The 17,465-nt window shown below is 41.2% G+C and overlaps 1 protein-coding gene across 1 annotated transcript in view; it reads right to left on the bottom strand.

Annotated features, from left to right (window-relative positions):
- FNDC3B (fibronectin type III domain containing 3B) overlaps positions 1 to 17,465 on the bottom strand; it is a 203,536-nt gene that overhangs the window by 144,468 nt on the left and 41,603 nt on the right. Inside the window, exon 3 of the mRNA XM_068406683.1 lies at positions 10,866 to 10,941. Coding sequence (XP_068262784.1) covers positions 10,866 to 10,941 — 76 coding nt within the window. The remainder of the gene's footprint in view (positions 1 to 10,865; positions 10,942 to 17,465) is intronic.

Raw genomic sequence — 17,465 nt, 5'->3', positions numbered from 1 at the left:
CATAAACACAATCGGTTTCAGCTTAACTCTTCGTAATTGTATTTCGCAGTTCTTGCAAACAATTAACCACCAATTATGCTCATTCCGTTTTGCAGATGACTGATAAACATCCCAAATATCAGAATTCTTCCTCAAGGGAGGCAAATTACTTCTAACTTGTTAAGTAATCTTAATGAACCCCTCAGTGAAAATCCTGCAAGTAAATCATCCAATGGCGCTTGCTTGTCATTTCCATGCAGTTACCAACGACCAGAAAGCTTCCAACAAGAGGAGAGCCACACTCGGACCAGCTTTGGAGAGCCGAGTAACAGTCTTAAGGTGATGAAATGACCACATATAAATGATTTTTTAAAAAATATGTAATTAATTTATGAGCTATCACATATAAAATCCCTTTTATATAAATATATATAAAAATATAAATACACACACACAAACACACTCATGCACAAATACTCATTTTAGAAATTAGCGAAGTGTTTAAGCTAATATAGGTCTTAAGGCAACAAGTGCTGGGAACAGGACAGGGTAGATGTTGTTATTTTCTCACTCCCAGCCTACTCGCTGTAGTCTGGTCACCAAACTCAACGCTCTGGCTCACACAATTGGGAATGACGGGCATTGTGTTTCAGTCCCCTCTCCAGGCACAGCTCCAACGTTCAAAACAATCCAGCCAGAAACATTCAAAAATGTTATGATGAGATAATATCGTCTGCTGCGATAAAAATAGTATTTTATACTGTTACGCCGAGGTCATCTGTAGCGGCCTAGCCAAGATGGCATTTGAAGAGACTGACCCTTAGCAGCGGCAGGCGTGTAATCAAAAGCATGAGAGTTTCTAGGAATTTTAGGCAGGATTTTTACAAATAACACAGTATAGCCTTGCTTAACGTGTACATCACTTAAAAGGTGACATTTGGATAAACAGGATAGTTATAGGCTACATGGTTACACAGGCAACTTACTTTGAAAGCCGTATGGACACAAAACCAAGTATTTTGAGCTAAAATACAATGAAGGCTCTTGCTCGGCCAGCATTGGCAACAGCAAAGCCTTCCCATAACGTAACAATAAGAACACACTTTGCTGACAAAGCCTTACACCAGGGTTTCTGCACAGGTTACTCGGCTTCCTCCTTCCATACCTGCAGGGTCACGAGCCCTTCACTTGCCAGGAGAAGAAAAAATAAACCTTGCTGACAAATAACTTGCAATACTTTACATGCACACTGACTTCACATGTTTCTGTGCTTCTAAATATTTTTTAAAACCTCCTATTGTCAGAGAACTAACAGCAACCCAGAGGGGAAGGCACTGCTTCTGACAAGACATCTACACTCAGATGTTCCCCCATCCCACCCCCAGCAGAAACAAGAGGGATATGTTTCCTTATAACCTTACACTTATAGTGTAAGCTATAACAAGATAAGCTTACAAAAACACAGCAGCAAAGGAAAAAAAAAAACACCACATCACCAAAACTGTTGTTAGTAGTATAATCAAGTAGTCAAGAAGTTGTAAACAATAATCAAACACAGCTTATAAGCAAAGCATTTGCAGAACCCTGCAGCTTTACATTATAACACACAGGGGGTAGTTTAATTAAAAGAAAATTGCACAAATTATGACACAGAATTTGGTCTTGTGATGAACATTGAAAAAACGAACAAAAAACCCCACTCATCTCCAGGAGTAGATTGATTTTTAGGTAGCATTTGATGCTCTCTGACTCATAAAGAAAGAAAAAATTAAAATCAAGTTTTGTGGTGTTTAAGTGAGTAAATCACAGCACAGGTTCATTTGTTTTGATTATGTTGGCCTCAAATATTTTAGAATACAAATTCAGATTCTAGATTTACTTTTTAGATAACTATTACTGATACTACTGGATGGCACTACAGCCTTCAAGGCTGTCCAGAGTTATACAACTTCAAACAGGGTCATGTAGTTGAGTGGGCTTTTTTCTTCCCTTTCTGTCTTGAAGCCAGTGATGCTTTCATTACAAAGCTGACTCAGCAATTTGTTTCTGTTAATAACATCTATTCTTCATACCTATATTAATGAAAATATTCATGATACAGAAAGTGATCTATGGACGTCACAGGCACAGAACCCACCATATTGCAGTGACTACAAGAAAACACTGGTGCAGAAGGAACAAACAAGACTCTTAAGGATATGATCACACATCTAAATAAAGATATATTTAGATATATCTAAATATAGAAGAGGTTAGACTTTCAGAGCGTGAAAGCTACCCAGCCCAAGAAATCTTACAACAGCAGAACCACCAAGTGATTCAGATACAGCTTCCAACAACCACTACATATTTCTTTTTTATGGTGTGAACAAATACAATTTAAAATTCAGCAAAACCAACAAACAATCCAATTTACATTCTTTACCATCAAGACATTTAAAGTTAAATCATTATTATTACTTATCCAAGTTGAGATTTGTTTTAAAATTAGAAATAATTTAGAATAAGAAACACAATAAATAAAAGCCCTGTAATGCTTTTGAGTGACAATGTGCTTCATCCACATCTCCTAGCTCAGTTTCACGATTAATTGATAGACAATCTGTTTTGCTGCCACAGAGGTGAGCATAGTATATCTTCAGACTCCCTCAGAGAGGGAATTTCATCTGCAGTTCCCTAAGTGAAGTTCCAGGTACAAGTATTTGAAAAATTGCTACCAAGATTCTTTCCATCTCCCCCTTCATCCCTCAAGTGGGCAACTCAAAAAAAGGCTTCATTTAGAGTCTGCTGCTTAACGTCTCTTTTCCTGGGTTAACAGTCTGACTACACAGAAGGAAATGCCCGCCTCAGCCTTTTTATAAATATCATCAAAATATTCGCTATACCAATTTCAGGCAGTCACAATGGAGCATATGAAGTTACTAGAAGTTATAAAATATGGCAGAACCTGCTTGGTGGAGAATATAATATTTCTCTCCTGCAAGGAAATAGCTCTTCATATGCTGAAATACAGAGAGCGTCTCATTAGAGGCAGGAGGAGCACTGTTGTGTACAGCGCAATGGTTTCCCAGCCTCAGACACTTGGGTTTGAAGAATTCATTTGCCAAACGCACACCTTGAGTCCTTACAAGGCAGCAGAATCTGTGAAAAACCATGATCGAACAGAGATAGTGTCTTCTCCACTGTGAAGTCTGAACTGAAGAACAGGTTAAACACGACAAATTTCTACTGCTCCAGCTTGGGGTCCTTCCTCAAAGTGACTTGAGGGTGTTAAGTCTATTCACAGGGACAGCCAGCAATGTGATGCAAAAGGTCTGTGGAAGGAGCTCAGGGCAGAACTGACCTGGAGGGTTAATTGCCCCTCTCATCTGGGTAATATATTCTCTTTAAATCAAGGTTAATGCCAGTTGCCACAACAGTTACTTCTGATTTCAGCATGAGGAACAGGCAGGACTTCAACTACCAGAATTCACTTTGCATCCTCTTAAGAGGAGTGTCCTCCTGCACGTCACACCAACGCACGAGGACTTGTCAGATCAGCTATCCAAGACAAATCTCACACTATAACAAAGCCACGATACCTGTACATTTGTCACCCTTCTTGGTGTCCAACTCCCTGCTTCCTTCTATTTTTTTTCCTCTCCAGGAGACTGAAAAACTGTGTAAGACTTTTCCAATAAAATTACACAAAGAGCTATTTCTGGCTGTCACAGCTCAGGCTAGCTTTGGTTTGTAAATGCTAACCTTTATCTAACACTGAAAATCGTATTGCACCATGACGAGTTTCCATTGCATATAGAAAATAAACATGAATCAAAAATTGAAGAGGATAAAGAATAAGAAGTAAAGAAAATCACACACTTGCCTGCAAGGAGGAGTAGTGGAATTTAATAAGGCTGATGGAATAACTTCTTGACTCTTCCGGCCAACAAACAGAATTGCTTCAGATTAAGAAAGCTGAATATAATTGCTTCACTTAGAACTATAGCTGCACTAACACACTTTAAAAAGACTAAAAGCACTGACGAATGTGTTTGCAATGTCTGTAGTCCGAGTAGACTGGGTAAAGAATGTGAATCTTGGATTTTAAAATCCTGACACCATTGACTGGAATGTAACGGGTCCACTCTTGGGGGATCATTTGCAGTTGAGCAGGACCGACCCTGACAACTCAAGCATTCCTGCAGGGACGGGCTTGTTTTTACTGACGCACTCACACAGGCTCTCTGTGTTTTGGGGAGAGATCCATAGATATCGGGAGGCATTTAAGAATTGATCACATGCTGGTATGAGACACTGCCTTTCAAACTGTCCTTCAAATTAGCTGGAATGTGCCGCACTTACTGATCCTTTCAGACATATATATGTAAATACACACACACACAAAACAAGGACAGACACAAACCCCAAACACGAGTCCTGCCTATTTACAAAACCAAAAAAAGACTGAAATTATAGCCCAGACCATATGTTCTATCATTTGTCTTTAAAGTCTGCTGTCCTAATTCTGGAGATAAATGCATTTCCCAGCAGCAGATTCTTAAGCATTCAAAAAAATATATAAAACTCCTCATTTTCCCAAAGGACAAACTTCATGAACTACTCCTCTGCTCATTTACGTGTTATTCTGCTGTGAAGCAGGATGCTTCAGTTTTATATAGTTGCAAACTGGCATAGCCGGGAGCCTTAATTCCCTTCTCATCCTGCGGATGATTCATCCCCGGCCCCTCTCCTCTGCCGGGAGGCCACGTCAGCAGGACGCGGTGCTGGCTGCCAGGTCACATCCCGGGCTGGCTGGAGCGGAGGCGCGGGCAGCACGGCCCCGCTTTCCCAGGGAAGGGGTGCAGGGTCAGGGAGGGCTGCAGCTATTCCTCAGAGCGTATATTCAAACTTCAGGATTTGGAAACAATAAGCCAAATCAAAATTCAGTTATGTGTCAAGCTGCTTCTTTTTTCTTTTGTCTTGTGGCAGGGGAGTTATATTAAATAACAGCTACCACGTCACTGTACTTTAATCAAAAGGGATTTTTAAAGGACTAGATCCTCTATACACTGAATCTACTAGTGCGACTGCATCTTATTCAATAGTTAACCCGCACACGTGCAAAAAAAATGTCCATGATTGTTAGCATTATCAGATCTAAAATGGAGGAGCTAAGATTATTCACACAGTAAACAAATCGTCCTACTGTTTACTTTTGGCTTCTTACATGGTTTCCTATACTATTTTAGTGTGCTAAAAACAAAACCTATGAGATGAAAGAGGTTGGTGTTACTGATAGTAATGAGGAAAAAAATCTACGCTGAGTTAGCATCACTTTACTCACTCTTCTCATAGAAGATTTCAACACAAGTTTCACAAAGGTATGGAAGCCTGAAAGTTATTTATTTCATGTGGAATGAATGAATGATGCACAATCAGGACTTTAGTTTTTCTAAGGTGACCAAACACTAAAAGACCAAAGGGTGCATATCTGAAATACAGGTGGAGTCACCACTAAGAACATAGAGGATCAAAGGTTCCACTGCAAATTCTGCGATTTTCTCTTTAATAATGAGGCAACAATGAGGGAACAAGCAAAAGCTCCTAAGCTAACAGTATGTTATGATTATATGGTCCCGTAGCAAGAACTGGTGGTTTGTAGCTATACCTTTGAAAAACGATGGACACCATGGACAACATCCCAACAGGAGGGGCACGACTGAACCCCTATCTGGGGACATGCCAGTGCCTCAGAGCCGAGCTTGCCAACACGCTGAAGCAACCAAAGCTAGCAGATGGTGACAGTGCCTCTGAAGGATGATATTGACTCTGTTGATGGAAGAAACAAATATTTTGGCCAACGCAGGAAAGGTTGGTTAGACAGGAATTACAAACAGAGACATGGGATTCTTCCAGATTATAGCCCTCCACCACAGTTTTATTCCGGAGGATGCGTGTGCAGATAATTCCTCATTTGGCCATTAATAGAAAGAACTTTAAGGAATCAAAAACTTATTTAATGTGCTGATATACCAAGGAGGCCAGTGGGTATTGGAGCCCTGACTTTTCCATCAAGTATTAAATCTAAACACCAAGTACCACAAGTTAAGTAAGAAGATGTAAATGAGGAGTAAGAATTATGTTTTAAAACATATTAGGATGAAAAGGGCCCTTACTAATAAACAAAATGTAAGCAAAAGCTATTTAATACCAAAAGAAGAGCTGTATTTTAAAGCACCACCACACACAGCCCTAATGACCAAAGCAATCTGAACTGAAACTACCTTTCCTACAGAAAGTTTTCCATACGGTGTAACCAGTCTGCACACCAGCATGCAGGCGGAAAGAGCTGAAACACTTCCGAGAAACAAGGAGAAACAAAACCAGAGCTCACCCTGCATCTCACCTCTCCCCTTCCCTGACGCAGCCCAAGCATGTCCACCCCGCCCCACTCGCATGCGCCCTGGCAGACGTGCCTCCAGGAGCCCTTTGTGTGACCCAGCAGAGTGCCCCCACCTCACGCAGAGGTCCTACAGAGGACATTATTTATTCCTGCTTTGCAGAATTTTATGTTCTGATCAATGCAATGCTTTGCAGCGTATTTTGAGAACAGTCATAAATTAATTTCTTTAAACTTAATCAAGGACCAAATTCTGAGAATTCAGCAGATAATAATGGAAAGCAAGCAGATGCTGTACCAGCCCAGCTCCCAGCTCTCACCAGTACCCAGACGTACCTTCCCCCCTCAGATTTCATGAGCTGCCCTTTGATTAATGTGTTATTTCCAGCCTTCTGGAAACCTCTCTGAAGCAACATGATTTCAGGTGCTGCTGTTATTTCATCTCAGGCTGAACATCAGCCGGGCGCCCTGACGAGCAGCCCACGGGCTGCCTCCGTGCCTGCCAAGCGATGGAGGGAGATGCTCTCCGCAGCTCACGCAACAAGTAAGCTTGGAGCACTATGAACACAGCCAGCTACCTCAGCCCGGATTTTTTTGTTCCATCTCCTTACGCTTCTTTCACCTCCAATCTTTGACCCGACATCCACCGACCAGTTCCCTCGTGTGTGCCCTTCATCTTGGCTGCCTCCGCCCCCACCCACTAACACGCCACAGTTATCACTCAGTTGCTTACACGATGTCCCATCTATTTTCAACTCTTTCCTTCCCTCTAAGAAACTGACTCACTTCCTCATTTCCAATCTCGTACTAAAAGGAAAAAAAACTAAAGACTTTTTTTGGTTTGCTTAGACTAGACTGAACAGCCTTATTTCATGGACACACACACTCTTCCTACCTACATCTACAGCTATTTCGCCTTTAATATTACCCATTCTTTTGCATTACCACACCAAACCACCCCCACCCACCAAAATTAAGGGAATAATAATTCCAGGAAATCTTTCATTTGAGAAACCACTGCTAGATTCTTAGCATACTTCTGGCCTTTCTCTTGAGTTAACTCGCTTTTAGAGCCACGAAAAAAGCAGCGCTGAAATTTAATTCGTGCAATCTTTGTTTTACAAGAGAAGAACAAGCAAGGGCCCTGCAGCACTTCAAGTTCAGCATCGATGGCAAAACACTTGAAAATATCACTTGAAACAAATACCGGTATCAGTAAACTGTGTATGTTTATTATCCTCTTTTCATTTCAAAACGTAACCCCCAAAAAGCAGCTTAGGTCCTTGTTCATGCTTAAATGTAGCTACAACCCCTCCATGCCACAGCACATCTGTATCTTGTCCTTGAAAACACCACTTAATGCAGAGCCTTGTTCACCTGTGCAATGCTAGAATTAAAAGCACAACTTTTCATTAGCATTTTTGCTTTCTTTGCACACAAATTTTGTGCTTTGCTACTCCAAACCTAGTGCTGTGATACCGAACAAAGACGAGAGGCAAGTTCCAAGAGGGTATTTTCAACAGCATGGGCTACACAGAATACACCAGGAAATACAATTTTTATCACGCCAGATGCTTTTCTGCTACCTCTTCTTTCTCCTGTCTTTGTTACAGGCTTTTCACATGCTACACATACAGACAGAAAATTCCAGAACAGAAAACTCAATCCGGTTTGCTTGCGGCAGAAAGTGAGACCCATCTTGGGTATCATTTAGATGGGTGGCAATAGAAAGTACATTTAGCAATAACTGAGCAAACCTGAGTGATCAATGGATAGAAGTGTTATTCAGTCTGCATCAAGGTCTCTGTACAGACGTATTTTCAACACGTGGGTGACAAGCAAGTTCAAGTTGCACCAGAATAATCATCTTGTCCATATTATTCATCCCACAGTGCAGTGCACACGACAGCTTGGCATTACTACCTTCCAGGATGAAAAAGCACTGAACAGATGCTTGGGTATAGCTCCACTGCCCCAAACTATGCACAAACTGCTGTATTTTTAAGTCATTTAGGATATGACACAGTTCTCATTCAGCAATAGAAGTTCCTACCAAAGATCTTAAGATATTGGCTAAAAAAAACAGCCTTCAATCAGTCACTAGGGAAAGGGGAATTTCCTGAACACGTCAGATTCACCCAGAATCTATTTATTCTAAAATTCAGAAAGCAGAATAATTGTTTTTCAAATACGGAGGGGTTGTTTCAGTGCCATTCTGCAGCTGATCAGATCCATGTTCTCCCCCTCTTCTGTATTTTGCGTAGTGTGGTTATAGTGTGGTTACCCCAAAGCACTAGCTAGAAGCAATCTTTCCTATAAAGGGAATAAAAGGTCTACAGTTATAGCTGAGCAAAGAAATGGGTGAGGATATGTCTTGCCCTTGTCCTTCCCTTGCAGAGGTAGCAACAGCCAAGTCCTGAGTTTGTGAAAAATTAAGTGGAAAAACACAAAAAGGAAATGAAGTATTTAAAGCATTGAAGTATTTATGAAGTATTTATTACCTGCCAAAACTGTATAAAAGAGCAGCTTTTAAAATGCTGATGATACAGCACATATACACGTTTCATCTCTCAAAAACACTGAATTAAGATTCTAAATCAGTCTCCCTTCAGCCGCCCACAGAGGTGCAGCTTTGCAGCAGAGCCCGACGGTCAGGCAGGGCGGGTGGTGGCACAGGACAAGCGGGGCTTTCCTCCCCGGGGCTACCATGGGTTTGGGAGGAAGTATGCTAATATTTTGCCAATAATATGCACATATTCTTTTAAATACACAGTCTGAACAACACTTTTGAGCATGAAAAAAAATTATATATAAATGGTGTCAATTATATTTGTAACGGAAATTTTTAATGTAGTAACCAATATAAAGTATTCATTTCAAGTAAAACGAGTAGCCAGCTTTATTTCTCTGTTAATTGCCACGTGGACCAATTTCTTACCTCACAGCATGTTGGCTATAAATCTTAACAAGCAGTTTTAAATTGGTGCTGCTATTATTGCTCATCAAGACTGAATAACCCTGGACAGTGCTCAGGGAAGCTTCTGTAACGTCTCTCTCAAACAACTATTAATTCTTCATTTCCATGGGGATGAAATTTCAAGCAACAACAACCAACTTCTCCACTGTTTAAACGGGGCGGGGGGGGGGGGGCACAGAAAAGATGCAAAGAGACTGCAAATGAGAAATTTCAAATGTTTCAAAGTACAAACTCTTCATATGGGAGCAGTTCAGCACTGGAGCAGTTTGCCCAGGGAGCAGCCTCCATCCTCAGAGAGCTTCACAACTCAGGAGGTGGTGGACAACCCAATCTGCCTCTGACACTGTCCCCGCTCTCAGCAGAAGGTTGGGTAAGGTGACCTCCTGGGGTCCCTTCTAATCCAAATGTTAATAAAAAGCACAGCTATCCTTGAGCAGGATGATTTTAGTATTTGATGCAGTCTAAGAAACAGTCTTTCCTGAGTAGATTTGAAATTCACAGTCAAAATACACAGGCAATTCACCACCTATACAATGACTTTTCCCCTCCCCATAACTATTATTTTTTAGGAAAGTCTTTTAAATTAATAGCCCACTGAGACTGCTGCTTAATGGCATCCTGTAAAGGATGGGGGAGGCAACACCATCTACCTCCCTTCTCAAAAAAATAACATAATGGCATAAGCTCAAAAAATATCACTGAAAACAGTATTAGCAGCATAGCTATGCAAAGTCTATTCCCTTTAAATTTTGTTTTAACCTTCTTGTATTTACTGTAGACAGCATTATACCCAGGGAAATACCTGCTTCACTTCAAAGCTGTATTTGCTGCTAGCTAGAAACTCTCTTCCCAGCACTTAATATACAATCTGAAAGGTCTTTTGTCACTTCTCCCTTCAGTCCTGTTAAAAGATTTTGTGTGGGTTCTTTCTTATAAAAAAAATAAAAAACAAAAACCAAGCACTGTTTATCGTATTTGCACAATTTTACTGAGAGATAAAACAGCAGTCAAAAGACTGCTTACATGCTTTTATTCAACACTACGTAATTAAATGGCTTTGCTTCTAAAGAACCAATTTAAAATTCTGCTCAAACCCAATCTGACTTCTCCAAGCACTCTGCAATGTCTGTACTTCTCTGCTCATTTTCTGTCCCTCCCAACACCTGTATGAAAACAAAACAGTTTTTCCATAGATATCCACTTAATTTGTTACTAGTTTTCAGACTAACTGGGGATCTCTCATTTGTATTTACTATGTTGTTACAAGGAAATATGCATATATATAAAATAAAAAATGCTGCTAAATGACTGAACAGAGAGAGAAATCTCCCGGACTTGGCAAGAAATTCATGACTCATTCTGAGATATTAAAGTCCTATAACATGTACAGCAGCCACGTCTGCAACTTCTCACTCTGAAGTGCTTCGCTGTATTTCCAGAACTGCCTACCACGTTTTTGTAGAGATGAGAGAACAAGTTTTCCATAATGCAAGCAATGCTCATCCGCACGTTCGCGTATCCTCTTACCTTGGATGCACTGCAGGGTTCCATCCTCAGCCCTTATTGTAAAGGTTTCACCTGGATTAACTTGAACCAGAAAGACCTGCCAATGGAAAAACACATTTGTTTCACTGTGAGCTTCAAAAATTAAACTTCCCCAACAACTGTGTTATCTGTACTTTGGAAGAGGCATGGTGGGCAGGAAGGGAACAGACTGGTATCTTTGGGTACCAGCAGCATCCAAGAGCTGGTAGAGATGTAAAGCATACCTAGACACCTAAACTTTCAGAGCTGAAATAAAGATGTAACTCAGCGGTGTGCAGGTGAGAGTTATGGCTTTGGGTTCCACCACCAAACTCTTGACAACGTGTTTAACTTGGCCAAATGCTGATAGCTAAGGACATACATCTTTAGACCACTGGCGCATGAGAGCAGACAGCACCAACTCCAGCATGCAGCACCAACACACACTGGGACTTCAAGTTCACAGGAATAAAGGGTTTTGCAGTGTAACATGCGTTGATCTATTACATTTTAAAAAATCTATCCTTCAAGTCCTACACATAAGAGATCTCAGTTAAGCAAAATCCATAGACACACACCCAGTTCAACAGTTGCACACAGAACCAGTAATAAACTATTTATTTAGTAACAGATATAATAACTTTTTTTAAAAAATAATAAAAGCATCACCCCACTCTGCCATTGCTCAATTCTGCAGGTGATGGAAATGCTACAAAGACCAAGAACCACCAAAACGCATCCCAGTTCAGCGTATGCTGTACTCATCTTTATTAATTTTCAGGTGTCTAAAATCATGGTTTTAAAATTTGCGATTTAGATTTCTTTCTTTAATGGAGAGTTTCACTGTGAACTGCTGATCATTTACCCCATGCTCTTGCTGCTTGTGAAACTTTTACTCAAATATTTTAAACACACTTCTGTTAAGTTTGCATTGTCAGAAGTTCAATGAAAATTTTGGTATAAATTGAAAATTTAGATTTATATCTTTTTGTGAAAACTCTCTCTAGATTTAGGTCTGATCTTTATATTCTGGGACACCTGAATGTAGAATTTAATCATTTAAACTGGAAAGACAGAATTTGAATTAATGTTGTGTTTCTGAATTCCTTAAGCTAACTGCATAAGATAATTATTGCCTAGATGACCTTTTGAATTACAGTAATCCTACAGAAACCCATTATTCCAGGAACGTTTTTAAAGCACAAGCTGGCAATCAGAAAAATGACACACGAAAGCCATTATTTTGTCTGCAACAATAACTTCTCCATGAGCACTGATCAGGGTAGATATGATCCAGCATACAGCGCAATAAACGGTTCAGAAAAGAGATGAGGCACAAAGCTATTCCACCCCTAATCTCCAAACAATCAACATTTAAGTGACAGCATTTTAGTGCTCTTTTGCTATGAATAGGCGTGGATTATCCACAACAGAATAAGAGCATCAGGTCAGAAGCAGCCCAGAGCAAAGCAGTGTCATTCAGCTAAAAAACAAAAAAGAAACCACCACAAAAACACAAAAAACGAACAAACCAGAAACCTGAACACAATGAGGCAAAGAATCATAGCAATATTTCATTAGCTCATTTCCATTACATGTCTAAACCAACAGCTCTAAAGCTGGTTATTTATTAACGCACTTGATTAACGCAAACCAGATGCTCTAGCACACCATCACACCTTTGGAAGAACTTGGTCCAACACCTCAAAATACAGACCCTAACTGACTGATGTCTCGTATATGAAAAGCTTGATCTTTTCCCTAAAGCAGGGAGTTGAGTTTAATGGCAGATAAAAGACTGACCGTGAGAGAGGGATTCCTCTTACTACACAAGGCTTGTGTCTACCCCAGAGTTATCAGAAGGGAATAATTTACAGATTCCTTTTCAAGGAGTCATTGCAAGAGGTCCATCACCAGCCCAAGTGTGTGCATTAGCATGCCTGCAGTTGTGCTTTGAAAGTAATTCCTTGGGTGCCCACATTTAAAAAAAGATCATATCCCCCATAACAGCTGTTGCTTATGATGGTCTAAATGAAGCAGCATTATCGTTGCCTAATTATGCAGGTTTTTAACACAAAAAAATTGTTCCATCAACAAATTTGTCTCCTGAAGGGCAGCAGCCATCACAGCTTCATCCCCCCCATCACAAGCCCGTGGGGAGAGCCTGGGACAGAAAAGCACATGCTAAAACCAGTAACCATCAGTGCACATAAAGGACTTGAAAGTTATACTGTAGGCAAGAATTGCACTGGCATAAAGTACTGCAGGTGTCATTTCCTAAAATGTGAAAAAAAAGTTCTGCAGATAGCAAAAGACTTTCTTCTGCACTGATGCTCACATTAGCCACCTCTGGAGCAGAAGAAAACACAGGCTGCTGCTGAGGGAAGGCAGCTATCTCAAGAGCAACCAGGAATAGCTGACGTGTGACTGATGTGGGTCAACACTGGAGCAAGGGCTGGTCGCAAAGGGAGGATGGTCGGCACACGAGCACGTGTACCTGAGGTGGCCTCAGACCCAGGAGCAGCGATCAGGATGCTCCTTGGCAAGACCCTCCACTTGTCCCCCACCGCAGGCAGACCCCTTCCAGCAGGCTGCAACCCAGCCCCAGCCTCTCCTCTCTGCCCAAAGCTGAGGTACTGGGGTTTGCCCCCGTAATCCACCCCACCACCCCAACCCCTCTGCACTCACTCCATGCCGTATAAGCCCCCAGAGCCTGCAATCACACAGTGCTGACTAATGAGCTGCAAAGCTGAGGTCAAGCCATTAAAGCCAGCATTGGGGATTAGATACTGGGCATTTTCCAGGCAACGTCCCAACTTGTCCCAATTGCCTGGGACAAATAGTATCAAGGCACACTGCGACTTCTTTTGTTTACATACACACTAAGTATGTCAAACTAATTCAAAGATTTACTTTTTCCCACGTCCTCCTAAACAACAAAACAATATTCTGCAGCCTGGAATGCAGCTTTTCTTCTTCCTCTCTACACAAGGGATCTTCACGAGAACACCTTGTTTCTGAAGCTTTTAATTAAAAATCATACAGAAAGAAATAAAGAAGTCTAAAAGATAACATCTTTATTTCAATGAAAACAAACACAGACAATCTTTAACTGCCCTATGTCTCTTCCAGTATTCATCATTCCGAGGATGCACATTTATGAGATGGCAGCAAGAGGAGAACTTGAAAAGTCACTTTGAGCCCAAGCTGCTGCCCAGCAGCATCACGAGGGTGCGGTCCAAGGACACTTCATCCCAGTTTCAGTCCCCTGACCTCCTCACATCTGAAAAGCTGGAGCTTGTGACAGCTCCGAGTAGAGTGTCAGCAGCACAATGCCAAGGGCTTTTCCTTTCCCTAAAAAGTGCGGGGATATTTGCTTTATATCAATCCACTTGCTGTTTAAGCCCAGCCTTACACTAGAGGACACAGCCTCAAGCTGCACCAGGGGAGGTTCAGGTTAGGCATTAGAAAAAATTTCTTCACCGAAAGGGTTATTAGGCATTGGAATGGGCTGCTCAGGGAGGTGGTGGAGTCACCATCCCTGGAGGCGTTTAAGAAAAGACTGGATGTGGCGCTTAGTGCCATGGTCTAGTTGACACGGTGGTGTTAGGTCAAAGGTTGGACTCGATGATCCCAGAGGTCTCTTCCAGCGTAGTTGATTCTGTGATCCTCGGAGAAAGCTTGCTATCTCCATAATGCACTTTTTTTTCTTTTATTTTGCATTTAAGACTGTTATTATGTTCTAAGACTGATTAATGTTACTAAGTTGCATAGTTACTATAAATATTTATAATCACACACACGCCCAATTTGGCAATAAATCCTCTGTGTCCAGACTAAGTTTTCATGATGAGCCAAACGAGCATCACTCATGTCCCTCTCGTTCCTACTATCCAACTCTTGTATATTGGGAGCAGGGGAAGACGCTAACCAACTTGCCAGCAAACACTAACACAGGCTTAAAGCTTGGGTTCAGGAATATAAAACTATATACATTGTGGGTAATCAGTCACAAAGACAGAAAATGCTGCCTGATAAGGACCAAGGGCATATGCTATTATCTATTTTGTATAGTCGTGGTTTACATTCAGAACAGTCTGTTGCCTCCTCACTGCTCTGCTGCAGATCACCTGTACTGTATTTACAATTTCTACAAAGCATAAATTTTGGGATATATTGCATCTTTGTCAGGGGGAAAAAAAAACAAACCAAAATTTAAAAAAGCCACCAAAAACCATAACAATCACTTGGGTCCGTTCTCTATTCTACTTTAAAAGACTATGCCCCAGCTCCTGAAGAATTTCCAGCTCCAGGACCAAAGAATTCACACCATTTGGTGCGCAGTATTCTTCTCTTCCTCAGCCACACAGGAGCAGGTAGGGTAAATACTTTCAACCTCTCTTCAGTAAGAAAAAAAAAAAAAAAAAAACAGGGAACGTGCTACATCTTAAACAATAAACCAGCGAATTTTAAGAAGTAATACTTTGATAATAGTGTTCTGGCCTTAACGATCCTTTTTTCCGTAGGACAGAAAATAGAGGCAAGAAGCGATTCAGTCAGTTTACGATGAGTGCCAGTCAGTTTATGATGTGAAGCCCTCAAGTGACAGATCCTGCACCCCCTCATTTATCACACTTTAAACATGCTCCCAACAGTCAGTAAAAAAAAAAACCCACAGTATATCTGCATAACAAATTGCTCTGATAAGCAAGAAATTTTATGATTTGTGAAGTTTTAGCGAATTCTGTGTTTCATTGCATTCACAGAGAAACATATTTGTGAGAACAGCCTCAGAGTTTGCCCACCAATATCGTTTGGTTACAATTCATTCAGAAAAGCTCATTCTAGAGATTTCTGAGATAGCAAACACTGCCCATGAGTTACCTTTGCTAACGCTACTCACCCGCCATCTGTTCCAGTCTAAATGCCTTCTCTAAGACTACTGAATCTGCTTTAAAAGTCAGTATATTTGAACAGAGGACATTTCATCATCCTTTCCCTGATACTAATTTTTCATGGACTGATGCTTCTCAATGCAGGCATCTTAGATGTGTACCAGTTATGAGCGTTTTTCTTCTTGAAGCCAGCCTTCCATATGCAAGTATCCCACCCTCTCAACTAAAAGGACATTTCCACCAAGTATACATAAAAATAATTTCAAGAAAGTATGAAGAAGTAACTGAAATTGTGGCACAAAGTTCATCCACCCAGCTCAGCCACTGTTCAGGTGCAGTATAAACCCCAGCCAGCCCAACACTTCCAAGTCATTGCAAGTTACACAGACTTGTTGTGCTATAGGAAGGTACCAAACCTTGCTCCTCATTCAGACATACTCTCGTCTCCCTTTATTCAAAGTGTGTGACCCTAAAAGACAAGAACCAGAGCACATGGCACTATGTACAGTGCCTGGGCTCAAGCCAAGCAGTAAAAAAAACGGGTTTGGTAAACAGACCTTTACAAAGAGCAGGCAAGCAGAAAATTTGCTGCACTGCTGCAGGTGCAGCGAGTGAACCAAGCCAAAATAAAACTTCCCAAACTAAATTGCCCAGCATTCTGTACAGACACGCCATGGCACAGCTAGCTGCCCCTCCACTTTATACTCCAAGTTTTTAGAGCTTGCAGTGGAGTACCTACAGGAAATCATTGAAATTCTTGGACCAAAAGGTTAATTATCACTCCCTGAATCCCCACAGGAGTTACAAGCGGATTAGAAGCAGAAACAGGGTAAGCACCAGCTCTGGAAGGGACATGAAAGCATTAAATACAGTCAGCAGTAGTGGAAATTAAGTGTGGGAAACTTTTTTTTTTTTTTAAAAAAAAAGCCAGTGCTAGAAATGCCATTTTGGGTAGTCTGGAGAAGAGGGATTACTGTCAAACAGGCGGAGACATTCTTGGCTCTGCCCTGTACAGCTCTGCAGCACTCACCCCCAGGAAGATAAAACAATTCAATGTCCCTATGCAATTGTCTTGCAGTACAGGACTGTTTACTGGCAGAATTGCCTTTTGCAAAGCTCTCCATCTGGCTGCTGGTACAAGCTAAGGTGTTTTACCAGCTCCAGTCTGCTCTTTTCTACATATATAATAACTGGTCTTTTGAGAAAAACCTTTTCTCTGAAGCTCAGTGTTCCCAGGTACACCTTACAGCATGGTTCTACCTTGCTGGCATGGCTGAGTCTTCACAGACCCAGTAATCCATAAGGGTGAGCAACGGCAGGGGTACCCAGAGCACCTCACCAGGAGCCAGTATTGTCAGCTTCAGAGCTCGAGGTACTGATCTGCGTGCTGGCCACACTGCAGTCTGGAAAGCTCCACATGCCTCCTCTCCCACCAGCTCAGCTATGATGCTTTTCTACCACCAGCTTCTTATGGAGACTGTAATTACACCCTGGAAAAGCACATCTCCTTATAAAACTAGCACCTATTTATGGAGCAATATAAACCATACTTCTTAAGGAAGTAATTCTTACATGAATCTAATCTGAAGGATGTTCCTGCTTTGCAAGTAACTAAGATAAATCTCAACAAACATGTAACATTTGCTTCTACACTACACAGCAAATCACGTTAAGAACAATTAACGTAGCCCATTTGCTGCTATTATAT

The sequence above is a fragment of the Nyctibius grandis genome, chromosome 8 (assembly GCF_013368605.1).
Source record: "Nyctibius grandis isolate bNycGra1 chromosome 8, bNycGra1.pri, whole genome shotgun sequence".
In the NCBI taxonomy this organism is placed as follows: Eukaryota; Metazoa; Chordata; class Aves; order Nyctibiiformes; family Nyctibiidae; genus Nyctibius; species Nyctibius grandis.
The sequence above is the reverse complement of the archived record's forward strand: the minus strand, read 5'-3'. Positions and strand labels throughout refer to the sequence as shown.